General features: G+C 37.8%; 1 protein-coding gene and 1 long non-coding RNA gene across 2 annotated transcripts; both read left to right on the top strand.

The window, feature by feature from the left end:
* Window positions 1–1,356: 1,356 nt before the first annotated feature.
* Window positions 1,357–5,952, top strand: s100a1 (S100 calcium binding protein A1). Its single transcript, XM_067600509.1, has 3 exons — window positions 1,357–1,500; window positions 3,616–3,778; window positions 5,593–5,952. The coding sequence occupies exons 2-3, from the start codon at window positions 3,638–3,640 to the stop codon at window positions 5,758–5,760; spliced, it is 309 nt and encodes a 102-aa protein (XP_067456610.1). The 5' UTR covers window positions 1,357–1,500; window positions 3,616–3,637; the 3' UTR covers window positions 5,761–5,952.
* Window positions 5,953–10,407: 4,455 nt separating this feature from the next.
* Window positions 10,408–13,708, top strand: LOC137190834 (uncharacterized). Its single transcript, XR_010930294.1, has 4 exons — window positions 10,408–11,038; window positions 12,384–12,456; window positions 12,655–12,728; window positions 13,556–13,708. It is a non-coding gene; the product is annotated as an uncharacterized lncRNA (long non-coding RNA).
* Window positions 13,709–14,722: the final 1,014 nt, after the last annotated feature.

Below are 14,722 nucleotides of genomic sequence, written 5' to 3'. Positions count from 1 at the left end.
GAATTTGGAAGCAGTATTTAGTTTCAAGATAATGCCAGTCCATGTAATATATATATATCTCTCATACTAAATATGAACTGCCACCAGGGAAATTACGTCACTGTATTCCTAAAATATATCAGATACTGTAGCCTACATAAAATTTGGTTATGTGTACACACATGGAAAGCACTGTTAGATATCATTTGGTTTTGAGAAAAGAGGCCTCAAGTTAATTTTTTTACTAGCAGCCATGCAAATATGCATAAAGCCTTCACACCGGCCTCCTGAGGATACTGATGTAAATCAACCCCAACGATTTGCATTCACTGAAAAGATGATTTCAGTTAACTGGCCTGCTCTTCATTTGTGTTGCCACTGGTCATTCAAGTGTAATCAGTCCCTTAATTGCAAATGATGTTGCGGGAGAGCATTAGCATATTCAGGTTACAGTATTTCTTGTATTTTGTTTCAGCACTAGAGGCGAATGTGACTCATAGTAATCAAGACATTTCGTATTTAATTTGGAATATTGCACATGTGAGACTTTTTGAAGATAAAACTACGTACATCAAGTTAAACAGAAGCTTCACAGCTCTGGTCTGAATCAGTTTCTTGCTGAAAGCTATAGTTTTTTATGAGGAAGGACTTTAAATGGTTGACAATTAAAGTTTAATCTAAAATGAAAAAAAATGTGTTGTTGTTGTACAAAAAGCATATTTTGCTTATACAATATATTATGGATAATGTTAAAAGACATGAACAAACACAAGATAAAGATTTGTAACACTATGAAAAAATACATATGGAGTGCAAGTAAAAATTCATACATATGCAATTATAATATTATAGATAAAATGCTAAGGAAGGACTACATCCCCGATCACATGTCACCCAGTTATCCAATCTCCAAGTGAAAGCTAATGTTACTGCATGCTCTCTGGATGTGTATGTGGCCAATAAATGCAGCTTTAAGAAAGTAGATTCCCAGTTATTAAAGCATTAATCATCCAGGTTCATAATCTGGCAGTTTTATTCTGCTATATATTTGTTATTGTTATTCTTATAACTGAGGAGTGTGTGTATTTTTTGTGCAGTGTAACCAACAGCTCTTACAGGGTGAGTAATTATTCCATCTCTCATGCTCAGGATGAGTCACCTGATGCTCAGTTTTCCATATAATCTTGGTGGGTGGTGATGGTGATGTCGTTATAACCATACATGCATATTTGCACACCCAGAAACACACTCAGATAGCTGTTAGTCACAGCTGTCCTGCTATGACAAGGTCAAAATATCAGCAGTGAAAAGCGTCTTTTGTGCTGAGCAGTAGCCATAAATCGCCTGTGGTTACCTTACAAGGCCAGACGGTTCACCTGTGCAGGAGGTGATGTTGCTGCTGTCCGGAGGGAGGCGCCTATCATTCAGATTCATTTGCACGCAGGTGAGAGGAGCCCATATAACTGATGAGATGAGAGCTGAATCCACTTCCTGCAGCACCTTTCAGCTTCAGCGGTTCAGGTGAGTCAATGATGTTTGTGCTTGTGTGCTATTTAATTGTGTTGTGTTCCGAAACTAAATGCAAAAGATTAAAACCGTCAGTTATGAGAGGTGAAAGTTCAAAAGTCCACCAATGGAGAAAAAAATATGATAAAACGTGCAAACTGATAGGAGTTTTTTTTTTTAATTATTTTGTTCTATGACTTTCATGTGGAATGGTATCTCGGCCTGTTTTTGAACATTTCCGAAAGCTGCATGCTTTACTCTCTGCTTCAGTTAATTAATTTGACATTCAAAGCCTTTTTAATTAGCTCGCTGATCGCGGCGGGAGTAAATGATTAACGGCAATCATCGAAACTAATCAAGGGGATGGCGCCACATTATTCAAGAAAACATTATGTAGCCTCTCATATCTTGTTCTGAAACTCTGAAGTTATTCATAGAGTCACACACACACATACAGGTATAGAGCAGCCTGAATAATGGATGAGAGCACGTCTCCCCTCATATAGGCCAGATAAGAATCATCGCAGTATAAATGATGAAATATGACCAAGCTCTTAAGAGTTAATCATCAGCGTGAAGGCATCAGGTAGGTTATGTAACGTAATGCAAGCCTCGATCTAAATCTACTTTATGTACAGGCTGCCCTGCAGGGGGTCTGTCCTTTGTGCTCCACTCCCCCCCCCCCCCCCCCCCGTGGCAGCTTCTCAGGTGTCTTAGTAGTGAAGGGCAGGTGTAAGGTTAGATTAAAACTGTTTTAACTCCGGCTGTCATGCCTGACCTTCTCCATCTGTATTTTATTTGGCCTTGAGCTGAGTTTCACACAAGCATCAGCAGGTTTGATACAGAAGTTCAATTATTAAACACACACACACACACACAAGATATGGTCACATTCTTTGTTTATGATTTCATTATTTAAGGGGAAGACGTTAGAGACAAGACTGGAGCACACTGATTGATTTGCAGCCTTTTTAATAGCGCAAAAGGAAAGACATGTAGCTCTTGCTGTTATTTTTTTGTAAGTACTCAAGGGATTTCTCTCTCTTATGTTTATGCAATTACCCACCACAATCAACAGATTGATGATTGATGCTCCCCCCACCACCACCACAGGACAAAACAGATTGTGAAACATTCATCTCTGCATGGTGTCTCTCAAAATGAAGTTTTTGACAAGCACAGGCACAACAAACAGGTTTTTAGAAATCACTTAAAACACAGTTTGTGAGTGTACTTCACTTCAATGTACAAGAATCAGTCTTTTTTTTTTGTTGCATTAATTGATTTGTCACTTTATTATTTACTTATTCGGGTATTATTTGAACGTCTCATTTTGTAACACGTGTTTTATTGCTATTGAGGCTGATGATTCTCTTCCTGTTTCTGACTATGAGCCAAGAAAAGATGAATATTTGAGTTTTTCTATGGTTCCTTTTTGTAACACTAGGCCTACAGGTGACACTCACACATGTAACTGTATCAGAAAACAAAATTGGTTTTCAGGTTACTCAAGTGTTGAGGAGTGATGAACGAATGAATGAGGAAATAAGCATTTGCCTGATGTAGACATGAATCCATTGAAACAAACAGCCTGACATTCCTACTTTATTTAATCTGTTAAGTTGTCAGAAACGTGCATAAATACATGTTTATCTAAAAATATTTAATGGTGGCTAAGGTTGTCAGACATCCTATAAACTACACCGAGCGTTTATGCACACTCACACATCCCTTTATATCGTCTGTTAGTTGTGCTCAGACTGGGCTCCCTCCTGCAGCATTTTCTTCTGCAAATTCCATAAACCTTCACTGAACCCTCACATTCTCTGCCCGTCAACTCCACCTCCTTTTAAAAATAACATCACTGACAACCTGATATCTGCAGTGAATTTATTTAGTTTTTTCCCGTTCAGCCTCCTGCTGGAAAGAAAAATCACTTATCTTTCAGCATTCATGGACACCTTCTGTACCAGTAACGGAGTTGATGGAGGTGTCAGAGGCTGCTGGTTCTCTGCTTACAAATTTTAAAATGATCTTGTCCAATCTGTCTTTTTGAATGATTTCTTCATCTGTTATGCCTGTTTTTTTTAATTGTGACTCTCTTGATTTTTTTTTTTTTTGTCCTTCCAGGCATTAAGTGTACGACTGAAAAATGAGCTCCCAGCTGGAACAGGCCATAGAGGGCCTCATCCAAGTGTTCCACTCCTATTCGTCAAAAGAAGGCGACAAATACAAGCTGAGCAAAGCGGAGCTGAAGACCCTGTTACAGCACGAACTCTCAGACTTCATGGCGGTGAGTATCTTGACTGAACTGGGAAGCAAAATAGAAATCTTTACAGACTTGATGTTATGTTAAGAATCCTAATGTCACAAATCTATGCCTCTACTGGTTAGTGAAGTATGAACAAGACACTACAGTGACTGAAGTTAACTGAAGTCACGTAGTCTGTACACAGGTTACTTGCTATCCAGTCAAAAAGGAGACCAGTCTGACCAGTCTGCACAAAGCATAGCATATCTCCACCTAACTTTGGTTATCAGGACAGCTGCATATCCCAGCCAACCTCAGTAGACAGAGAGATGAACCGCTCTGAAATAGACAGGTCATGTACTGCTCCAAGGATAGAAAAATGACCAGATAATGACCCGTGGTACACAAATATTTCCCCCACACATGTAACCAAAAGTTATTTGCCATTCACAATACTTAAAATGCAACAAATGATACTTAGAAGACTTAAATACCACTAAGGTTTTACTACTTAATTTATTCAGCTTCTCTGGACTCAACCACAGACTGTTTATTTTGTTAACAGACTAAACCTTTTATAGACCTAAAAAAGACATGCAGTGTTTACAATTAAACAGAAAATCAAGAATTTCTACCAAACAAACATCTTAGACATTTAGCTCTTAGATCAGGGGAAAGCCGGGCATTTCCCATTGTGCATTGAGGTCTTACAGCAGTCGAGAGCAGATAATAGTGGTTCGGAAAACTGCAGCCGCCGTGATCTCATGAGGTTATCGTTGCTGATGTCTGATGGCCAAATTCAAGGTATCCCTCCTCTGAGGCATCCTGCTAAAACTACATTCAGAATATAAAACCCTTAGAAAGCAGAGGACTAGTTTCAATTCATGTGGTCAGCAACTTATAACCACCTGAATGCAGACTCATGATTGGTACAACATGGTTAAGTCATATTCCCAGACTCTGTAAGTCGACAAGGACTACATGAATGCATCATTAATTAACTGACCTGCAATGGGTTATGGGGTACCAACGAATGATTTCAAATGAATGTTAGTTCATTCAGTTCAGTCTGTTTGTTTCAACTGTGTAGACACAAAAGAAACCCGCACACCGATTATTTGTTCCATCAGATTCATATCAAATTTCACCTGCTTAAGGTTCAAGGACAAAAATTTTGTTAAAGTGATCATCAGAGAGCAGGAGCTTTGTTTGTTTGCTATGGGGTGCAAGAGTTTTGTTGTAATTTACCTGATGTATTTAGTCTCAAAATGTTCAAGTACCTCTCTAATTGCCTTCAAAGTACTCTCCTTGAGATGTGATACATTTCCTCTAGTTATCTTTTGTCATTGTGTCCTTCTGCTTCAAGCTGTAGGCATACGCCACCTAGATGCATATCCGATAACTACACCCTACTCCCTGAGCTATCTAAGGTTTCCAGGAACTTTTGGTTTCCTCCATAGAACTCAAAGGAGACAGCTTCTGAATTGTGGCACAGTTAACCTCTCACATGCTGTTTAAATTTGAATGTAGTCAAACCCTTTAGTGACCAGCAAGGTACCTGAATGTAATATCAGGCCTGTATCAAAGTGCAATGTAAATAGTACAGTCAGTTATCAAACAGTTATCTATTCAGATGAAAAAGGCCCATTACTATTATGGTCTGCAGCATTTTGGGAATGGCTATGATGACTGGATATTGTACCTTAACACCTGGGAACTTCAGATTTCTAAGGCTTGTAAGTGTGTGTAGTTGCCATTAGAATTTGATCTTGTAAAACAAATTTCTCTCTGGTTCCATTTTCATTTTCATTGACGCCTCTTTTTTTTTTTTTTTTTTTTTTTTTTTTTTTTTTTAGGGCTGCAATGACCCGGGAGGGATCGACAAGATTATGAGCGACTTGGATGAAAACGGAGACCAAGAATTAGAGTTCCAGGAGTTTGTTGTTCTGGTCGCTGCGCTGACTGTCGCCTGCAATGAATTCTTCGAAGACCACTGCAAAAGCAACGACAAACAGAAAGCCTGAAAATCTGTTATTTTACATTAAATCAATGACCCCTTTCTTAACACAGTTTATATACTAACAATGTTAGGGACGTAAATGTTTAAATCAATAATAACAGCACCTTGTAATGTTGCAAAAGACTCATCACTGATGACCAACTTGATATTTTTATGTCCTTCAAAAGACTTGCATAAATAAAGATGTAATCCTGTTTCCACATGTCTGTTATTTTAGGAGGTATTGTTTTAACACCTATCACAAGCACATGCTAGAGAAATCTGTCCCATTAAATATTTTTTTCAAAGATCACTATGACACATGAGTAAAATAAGACCAGTAAACATGTAGGTCTACTACATGAAGGCAGCCTTGGGCACCACCCAGTGTCTGTTGTTGGTTACTCAGCCTGTTGGTCCTGACGTCATCCTTTCCTCCCAGTTCAATGGCACGCTGCTCACCCAGCAGCTCTGCTCCTCCTTTTTTTTTGTTCTGCTTTTCACTGAGCCAGGTACAATAAATGACATCAGTCCTGCAGGCTCTGAAACGTCGCCTGTCCTTCGTCAGACACATTATATCTGTGCATTTCAAAGGAGGAGTACTGTAAAGTCACTGACAGATAAAAAAATAAATAAATACATTCATTAAAAGAATGCGCTGCAGGCAACAGAGGCTTTCATGCAATTATGAGAGCATTTGCAAAATATTAAACCAATTTGGTCTAGTTAAATCCCTCTCTGAATTGGTCCTTGTCTTTGTATAAAGTTACATTAGTACATCAGGTGCTTAATAACTCCTGGTTTTACCTTTTTTCAGTGTGATTCAGTAGTGTCATTCCTCTGATGTGAGAAGATTAGCAAAACACAGGATTTCATGGTGGAAATGTAATCTTTTTCATTTTCACTACAACTACATTGTTACACATACAGCTTTCAGTATAAATTTGGTAAGCATGAAATTATTTTCCTTATCTATTAATATAACTTGGTCAGATTACAGATAAGCTTTCCTCATATCAGAAAGAATGAATAATGTCCAATTTAGTCTGATGACCAGTAAAAAAACAAAAGTATTCAAAGCAAAGGGCCCAGTTTTTAGATAAATGTCTGGCAAGAAACTATTTGCAGAGTCTTGAAAATTACTGAAAATATGCATGGTGTATCCTTCCAAGTTACTTAAAGAGAAATGTCAACATTTGAGAGCTCTTTGCTGAAGACTGAATTTTTAATGTTATTTGAAAGTGACACTGAGGATATTGACAAAAAAAAAAAAAAACAGATTGCAGCCAAGCCTAATGAAATGCACAGATTGACTCAAATTGCAACACATAAAGTGTGCCAGGGTTGCAGAGCCTGACGGAGGCGGCCTCTTCATTAACACAAGTAGGGAGGAGAAGCATTTAAGGTTAAACGCAGCCCTGAAAAGGACAGCGCACAATGCAGTTTGGAGAAACTCAATACAGGCCCTTACAAAGTCGTGAAGCTTCTTCAATTATGCATCAGCAGCTTGTCTGACAGGCATTTAAGGTGAAACTCACCAGAAACACAAGCTCTGGTGTCATGATACTGCAGCCGCGAGCACAGACTGTAGATAAAAGGTTTGTCTACTATACCTATATAAATCTACCCTGCCACCACCAGACGGCAGCAGATAGACACCGAGGCTGCAAATGCATTCAGCAGCACTCTGAAGGAAGCTCTTATGAAATGATTATCCCGCTTCAGGGCGTGCATCCTTGCAAAGAGTTATTCGGTTACGGCTCGCTCCTTTGTTCAGATGCAATCTTAGAAATGATCGGTGTAGTTTGGAGAAAAGGTCACACAAACAACCTAAGCTGTGTCCCAGTTTACAAAACAAACATATCACACACATATCCCAAATTGTGTTGCGTTCTTTAAACTCCTCACTGGAGATGACACAAAGAAACAGAAAAAGACATGTTTGAGTAGTAATACAAACATATGACTAATTCATACCAATGGTAAGGTATGGTATGTGTGGTATAACACCACGCTTGATCTTTTAGTTGTTTTTTGATGGAGTTATGTTGAAATAGGGTGTAAATTAGGTTGTTGAATTGGTTTGATGTGTATGACGAATTGAGAAAAATGGGAATAATCCTAAAGCTATCCTTTACACCGATGCCACTCCAGAAAGATTGTCAAAAGTTGACAATCTTGAGAGAAATGTGGTGAAATCTTAGGTTGTAAACCCAGAACGATGGTCCTATTATACTGTCATCATCATCATAGTTATAGTTGATGAAAGTCTGTATTGAGACACAAATTCAGGTCTCCTGCAGAAAAGTGTGTCTTTCCTTAACTGACCTCACACCAAGACCATGTTTGTGATGTTACTAGCAGAGCAGGTTCATCCTGCTTCACACAATATTAAACAAACCACATGAGAGTATTCTACCGTGCCGTACTATATAAAGAAGGATACGCCCTTAAAACTGGTCTAAACATGTTTGACTGAAAACAATGTAAGCTCTGTAGTGTCTCTCACTGGCCTTCATACTGTCTGTCAGTGCATAAAAAGCTTATGTTGGTTGTCTGTTGAACCTTTTGCAACACCAAGAAGCTGTATCACTTTGGAGTGTGGAGCTGATACATTCAGGATGTTAGTCCCAATTCTTTTAAGTTCAGATTGCTTTGATTATTTAATGAGACATTTCTACATTTGTGTTTTTCTCTGTGCTCTTCTTGCTGGTTTGAAGTGGGCGGGGCACACTTGGAGAAATGTGGTGCCATACTCAATGCAACAATAAGGAGTCAAACCTAAGCAAACCACAAACTCACAGTCCTGATACAGGAATAACAAAAATAAATAAGAATTTTGCTACCCCAGTTTTAACTTTGTTTGTTATTTAGTGATGAATACCTAGTTTAGTCTTGTCAGCAAATACCCAAAAATCAGATATGTTTAGGTTAAAGTGACAAAGCTTGCTAGCAGGGTCGGCCTTGACTCTGTTGGTGTCCTGAGCAAGATTTTAATTTGGAGCCCCCACTTCCGCCACCGCCCTAAACCCCATCGCTCCCCAACACTGCAACACCCCTTGTTTTACAATTGAACTTGAATTGAACTGTACGCAATAATACATACAATTATGCCTACAATAACAACAAGAAATGGCTTATTCAAAAACAACTTGTATAGAATTATAAGGGACATTGACACTGCATTTTTTAAAATTAAAAACATTCACATTGACAAAAATTTCATAAAAGAACTGAACAAAATGCAACAATAGTACCTCCAGACCTAGAACTTAACATATGGATTAAAAAAAAGTTAATCAGTAGTACCTCCTAATAGGGCTGCAAGATAATAGCCAAAATTACATTATTTAGATTATTACGCCCCACCCTGAAAGAAAATTGGATTTTCAGACCTAAATATTGATACATATGGTTTGAAAATAAAATAAAAATGAACAAAGACGTCCTACTTATTTTACGCCACCCACCTCATTTGGCGCCCTTGGCAATTGTCTATGTGGCCTATGCTGCAGCCTGCCCCTGTCTGCTAAGAGCTGGAGGAACTATGGCACATGTCCAAAGGGTGGTGGCGATCTGACACAACTTCACATAGGTTAGTCAGAATTTTGTTGGTCTCACAATAAAGTTGTTCTTTATCATAGACTATATATAAAGCTGGACTTAGCAAGGTGTGATGTCACCCATTGGTTTGAAGCCCAGAGTTGTTGCTTATTGTCAGCACCATCTTTTGCATCAGTAACCAGGATCTTCTGAATAAGGAGTGCAGGATGTTGCCCTTTTTGCTCTGAAAGCTACCTCAGGCCAAAGTGAATGCTAGCTTACTGGGAACACTGAGTGGTGCACACAGGGCTGATGTTAGGTACTTTTGTGCTAACAGTGGCAGGTATTGTAATCAAGTAAGATTAAACTTACTGAAATATTGCGACAACCCTCTGACCAAGTTTGAGTCCTGGAGCCAGGGAGAGCAGCAGGTGAGCCAACTGTCAATCACAGCTGTCAATCAACGCCCACTACTACTACTAATGGAGTATCCAAAATGACCACCAGCACACTTATTAGAGGGTCTGAATTTAACAACTGAGACCAGAATGACTAGTTTAAAGAAATTGTTGACTTAGTATTTCTAGAGAGAAGTCGATGCTTTTTGAATGAGTCAGCTGGAGCATCTAGCTCCTAGCATCTAGCAATGTGGTACTCCCTCATTGGCTTCAGCCTCAAGCCGTGGTAGTTGCCACTTGTTCTTTGTACAACAAGTGTTGTTGGCATTTTGACCTTTTCATGGCAGCAAACAAGGAAACTGTGTGACTCCATTATAGAGCCACAAAGTCTACAATGGCAGAGTCAAAATCTCCTCCTTTATACAGGAGGTGCTCTCAGTTTGAACTCATGTCAGTTACAATGGATGTTGTTTAACTCAGGGAACAAACCCTATAACATAACAAAACACACAAAGAAAAAAAAAACATTCTCACAATTGTGACGGATGCTCTGAACTTCCCACGCAAATCATTACTGCACCAGTGCCAACAACAAAAGACAGGTGTGGTTACACAAACAAGTAAAGGCATTCAGTCTACTTTTCAAACCACAGAAATCAAATCTAATAGTAATATGAACTGTCAAATTTGCACACCTGGCTTGGGGCAGGTTTGTTTCAGAGAAACTGCTCAAAACATGCAAACAACTGGCCTACTGAAGTGAAGTAAGTGAATTACTGGATACTTTGTGACTCTAAAATCCTTCAAATAAGTGAAATACTGGATATTTTTACCTCTTCAGGCATTACTAAGAGATCACAAGTGTGTCTATATATTTTCTATACTCTAAACTACTTAAAGCCCCTGGAAAGGCAAATCCATGTTTGGCTATTAATTATGTAATTTGAGATCTAATGTGCATATAGTAAACACCTGAAAAGTATGAGAACATAGCCTTTTACATAGTGTATGTAATTCTTTAGAAAGTTTCTCTCCCTTCCCTTGTCACTGGGTTGCAGTTAGGCGCGGCTAAGCAAGGGAATTTATTATGTAATAAATACCTGCCCAATCATATTCAGGAGAAAGATGATTGACGTGGCTGATTTCACAACACTTACTCTCATCTCCTCATGAGAAAACAATGCAGTGCACTTTTCTTTGCTTTTAGATAGAATGAGAATTCAAATTAGCCTGATATGGTTTGAAAGTTACTGTGTTAAGCTAACTAGCAGACTTGGGTACACCACCCAAATCTGTATTAATCACGGAGTGGATAAGTAGCTCAAAAGTGTAGCATAGTAATGCTAATGCTAACCGTTTCATGTAAGTGAATGAAAGATGCTAAAACACTTAGCTTCATAGTCTGGGAGGTATAGTTCAATAAAAACAGATATGTGTGGTCTACTCTAGTCTGCTAGTTAGCCGATTAGTCAAGATAACTAGTAGACCACTGGGGTAGTTGACAATAAGCTCAAAAGTTTTGAATAGAACAGTTAATGCTAACCATTTCATGTAAGTGAATGGAAGATGCTAAATCGATTAACGTCATACTCCGGGGGGTATAGTAAATAAAAACACAGTTTCAGGTGGTCTAACCTAGTGTGTTAGTTAGTGGATTATTCAAACTTTCAACCAAGTAGGGTCCATTTGATAGATTTGGTAGTTAATAGCAAAACGTTTAAGCTAATGCTAACTGTTTCATGTAAGTGAATGGAGGATGCTAAAAGGATTAGCGTCATACTCTGGGAGGTATAATTAAATAAAAACAAAGATTTGGCTGGTTTAACCTGTTTTGCTAATTAGTCGATTAGTCAAGCTTTCTAACCAAGTAGGTGAAAATGAAAATGACATTTGATAGGGCTTATAGCCCTACTTTTAATATTTGGGTATTAGTTTTGCAATTTCTATTGCTGCTAAGCTGTATGATTATATCTCTTATCTTGCCAAATATTACTTTCTGCTTTGCTATAATTTGTTCGTTTGTGGTCACATCTTACGTTTTCGTTCCCCTTCCTTTTGGATTACTCCACAAATGTCTATGGTCAAGGAGCTGGACCAGTAGCTAAACCAGACAACGCTACCCAGGATATCAACTTTTTTTGTTTTTTAATTAACTGCAAAAAAGATGCTATGTATTTTTATTTGTGTATGTGTGTGAAAACCAACACAGGGATTCTACCAGAATGTGAATAAAAGAGGCAGATATCTCAAAAAAATCAGCATACACATTAAAAGTCACTGGGTTAAGATTTTTTTGGGGGTTCAGCACAACACTGGGTTAACATTACCCAGTAACAGTCTGTTTTTAAACCAGTGTTACACACAACAAGCTTTAGCTAAAAACTGTCAGAAATGTATTGTTTGTTTGTGGTCACATGTTGTGTTTTTGTTCCTCTCTCTTTTGGATTAAAAAAATGTCTTGAGTATTGTGTTGGTGATATATTGACCCAAGCTGGGTAAAATTTTATCCCAGTGATTTTTAGTCTGTAGCCAGAAAGAATGAGTGTTTTCTTTGTCATTTGGCTGAACCAACCCTTTAAATCGACCAGGTGGAGAGAGACTGTGGTGTATTTGCAGTGTGGGGTGGGGGTGTGGATGACTCATACCTGTAATACAACCCACCAAATAGCCTTTTATTACACAACTCCTCACATATGCTTTTTTGTAGAATTTATATTACAGGAAACATTGAAGTTTTCATCCAAGCTGAAGATGTGTGCAAAGTGAAAAAGGTGAAAAAGGTAAAACTAAACATGATTTTATTCATGCTGGCTTACAAGCCTGCCTCACCTAATGTCCTTTCACCAACAGCTTTTTTTTCTTAAAGGTCTGTTTGCTGTGCAGAATAAACAGCCTTTGGTTGCATTTTACATACCAGGTGACTCACCTGTCTGGAGGGAGGCACCCATCTGTTTTTCTTTTTTTTTTTCTCAAAGGAGGGAAGTCTATATAACTGATGGGATAAGAGCTGAAGCCACTTCCACTTCCTACTCCTTATACTGCCAGTATCCAGGTGAGTTCCTGCTGTTGGTTTTCTATCATGTTAGCTTCAAACCTTCAATATTTAAAACAGTCAGATCTGAGGTGAGACTTGTAAATATGTTTATGGATTATAGAAGAATGTTAATGTGGCATCACAGGTTTTTTTTGTTTTTTTTTTAACATTTTCAAAACGCTGTACATGCCTCAGCCTGTTTTGTCTGTAAACAGTCTTTATAATGAAAGAGGACCAAAATCTCTTCAGTTCAGTGTAACGCCTTGAAGGCACAACGCTGTACGTGCAACATAAGGAAAGTCACAAGTTAAAATCTCTGTGCAACCTGCCCGGCAGGATGTCTGTCTGTTGTCCTCATCGTACAACCAGACTACATATTATTATTATTATTATTATTATTATTATTATTATTAGTGGGTCCTCTGTTGCATTTATACTGGATTATCCAACTAGTATTACAATTTAGTGTGCAACTGAGAAAGCATACATTAAAGTACATAAGTTTTTTTCATTAAAAATGCAAATAACAAAAGATTCAAACAAGCTTCAAAGACTGCAGTAATTAAAAATGAAAGTTAGAGACTAAAATTAAAACTAAACTTGTGAGCTGAAGGCAAGTCAAGTGTAACTTAGAGAGAAGGAAGAAAGCCATGTGAATTATAAAACAGGGATATGTTAAGTTATTAAAGTGAATAATATATTATTATTAACAACACTGAATTGTTTTTCCTCCAGCTACACAAAATATTTACTCTTTAGCTTTCTACAGCTCTAATAAATGACAATAAAATGCCATTTCATAACTACAGTTGTTGATTTGTGACTCTCTTGAATTGTCTTTCTAGGCTTTGATTGCAAGACTGAAAACATGGCTACCAAAGTTGAACAGGGTATGATCGGCCTCATCGAATTGTTCCACTCCTATGCCTCAAAAGGAGGAGATCCCACCCAGCTGGACAAAAAAGAGCTGAAGACCCTGCTCAAGACAGAATTCCCCAACTTCGCATCAGTGAGTGTTCTTTTTAACACATTTTCAGTGCAAAACTTCAGTCCCTGCACATTACTTATTTAATGATAAACCATTTTACTTTTTTTAATTAAATCTGCAAAAAGGCCAAAACTAACAGTGTGTTAGTTTGTCTCTTAATACTTTTCAATTTTCCCAGCTGCTCTGTAGATATTATGTCTATTGGATATTATTGTTCAATAATAGCAGAGTATGGAAAATGAATGCATAAGTGACCTTAGTGCCTTTTTATCTCAAGATGACCAAACTATTATGAGTAAGTGGTACAATTCAAAAAAGTGTTTTAAAAAAAAAAGTGTATTTGAGGCTTGTAAGTGTTATGTGTCTTCAGTCTTGTAAAATTAATTCTCTTTGGTTGGATTTTCATCACCCTGCTTCTGTTTTAGGCATGCAAGGACCCAGCAGAACTTGATAAGTTTATGTCTGAACTGGATTTCAACGGCGATGGTCAAGTGGACTTCAATGAGTTTATGATTATGGTCACTACAATGACTTTAGTGTGCAATCAAGTGGTGATGGGGGCAAGCAAGAAGTAGAGCAACTGTGACAACCTGGAAGTCTGCCATTTAAATTCAATCCATTTGAAATTCTTAACAGCATTTACACAGTAACACTGTTCATCATGTTATAGATGTAATGGTTTTAATTGTTTCTTAATCACAAAAACTTGTAATGTTGCCAAAAGAAACACCACTGACGAATCAATAATTTATGATTTTGTCCAAAACTCATCATCTCAATAAAGATGTTATACTGGTTTCTCAAGTCTGTCATTTTTTGGAGATAAACTGGGCCGCTCAGTAATGTCTTAAAATATTTTAGAGACAGATTAAAAGAATCTGCCTGGTTTGCAGATTGCTGGTTTGCTGGTTTGAAGTCAAAAGACTTTTCATTATAAAAACATTTTTAAAAAATCTGTAAGAACACAAGGGAACTCATGTATTTTTATACCAGTAAACATGTGGAACAGACTAAATAGTTTAAA

Source organism: Thunnus thynnus, chromosome 10 (genome assembly GCF_963924715.1).
Source record: "Thunnus thynnus chromosome 10, fThuThy2.1, whole genome shotgun sequence".
NCBI lineage: Eukaryota > Metazoa > Chordata > Actinopteri > Scombriformes > Scombridae > Thunnus > Thunnus thynnus.
The sequence above is the reverse complement of the archived record's forward strand: the minus strand, read 5'-3'. Positions and strand labels throughout refer to the sequence as shown.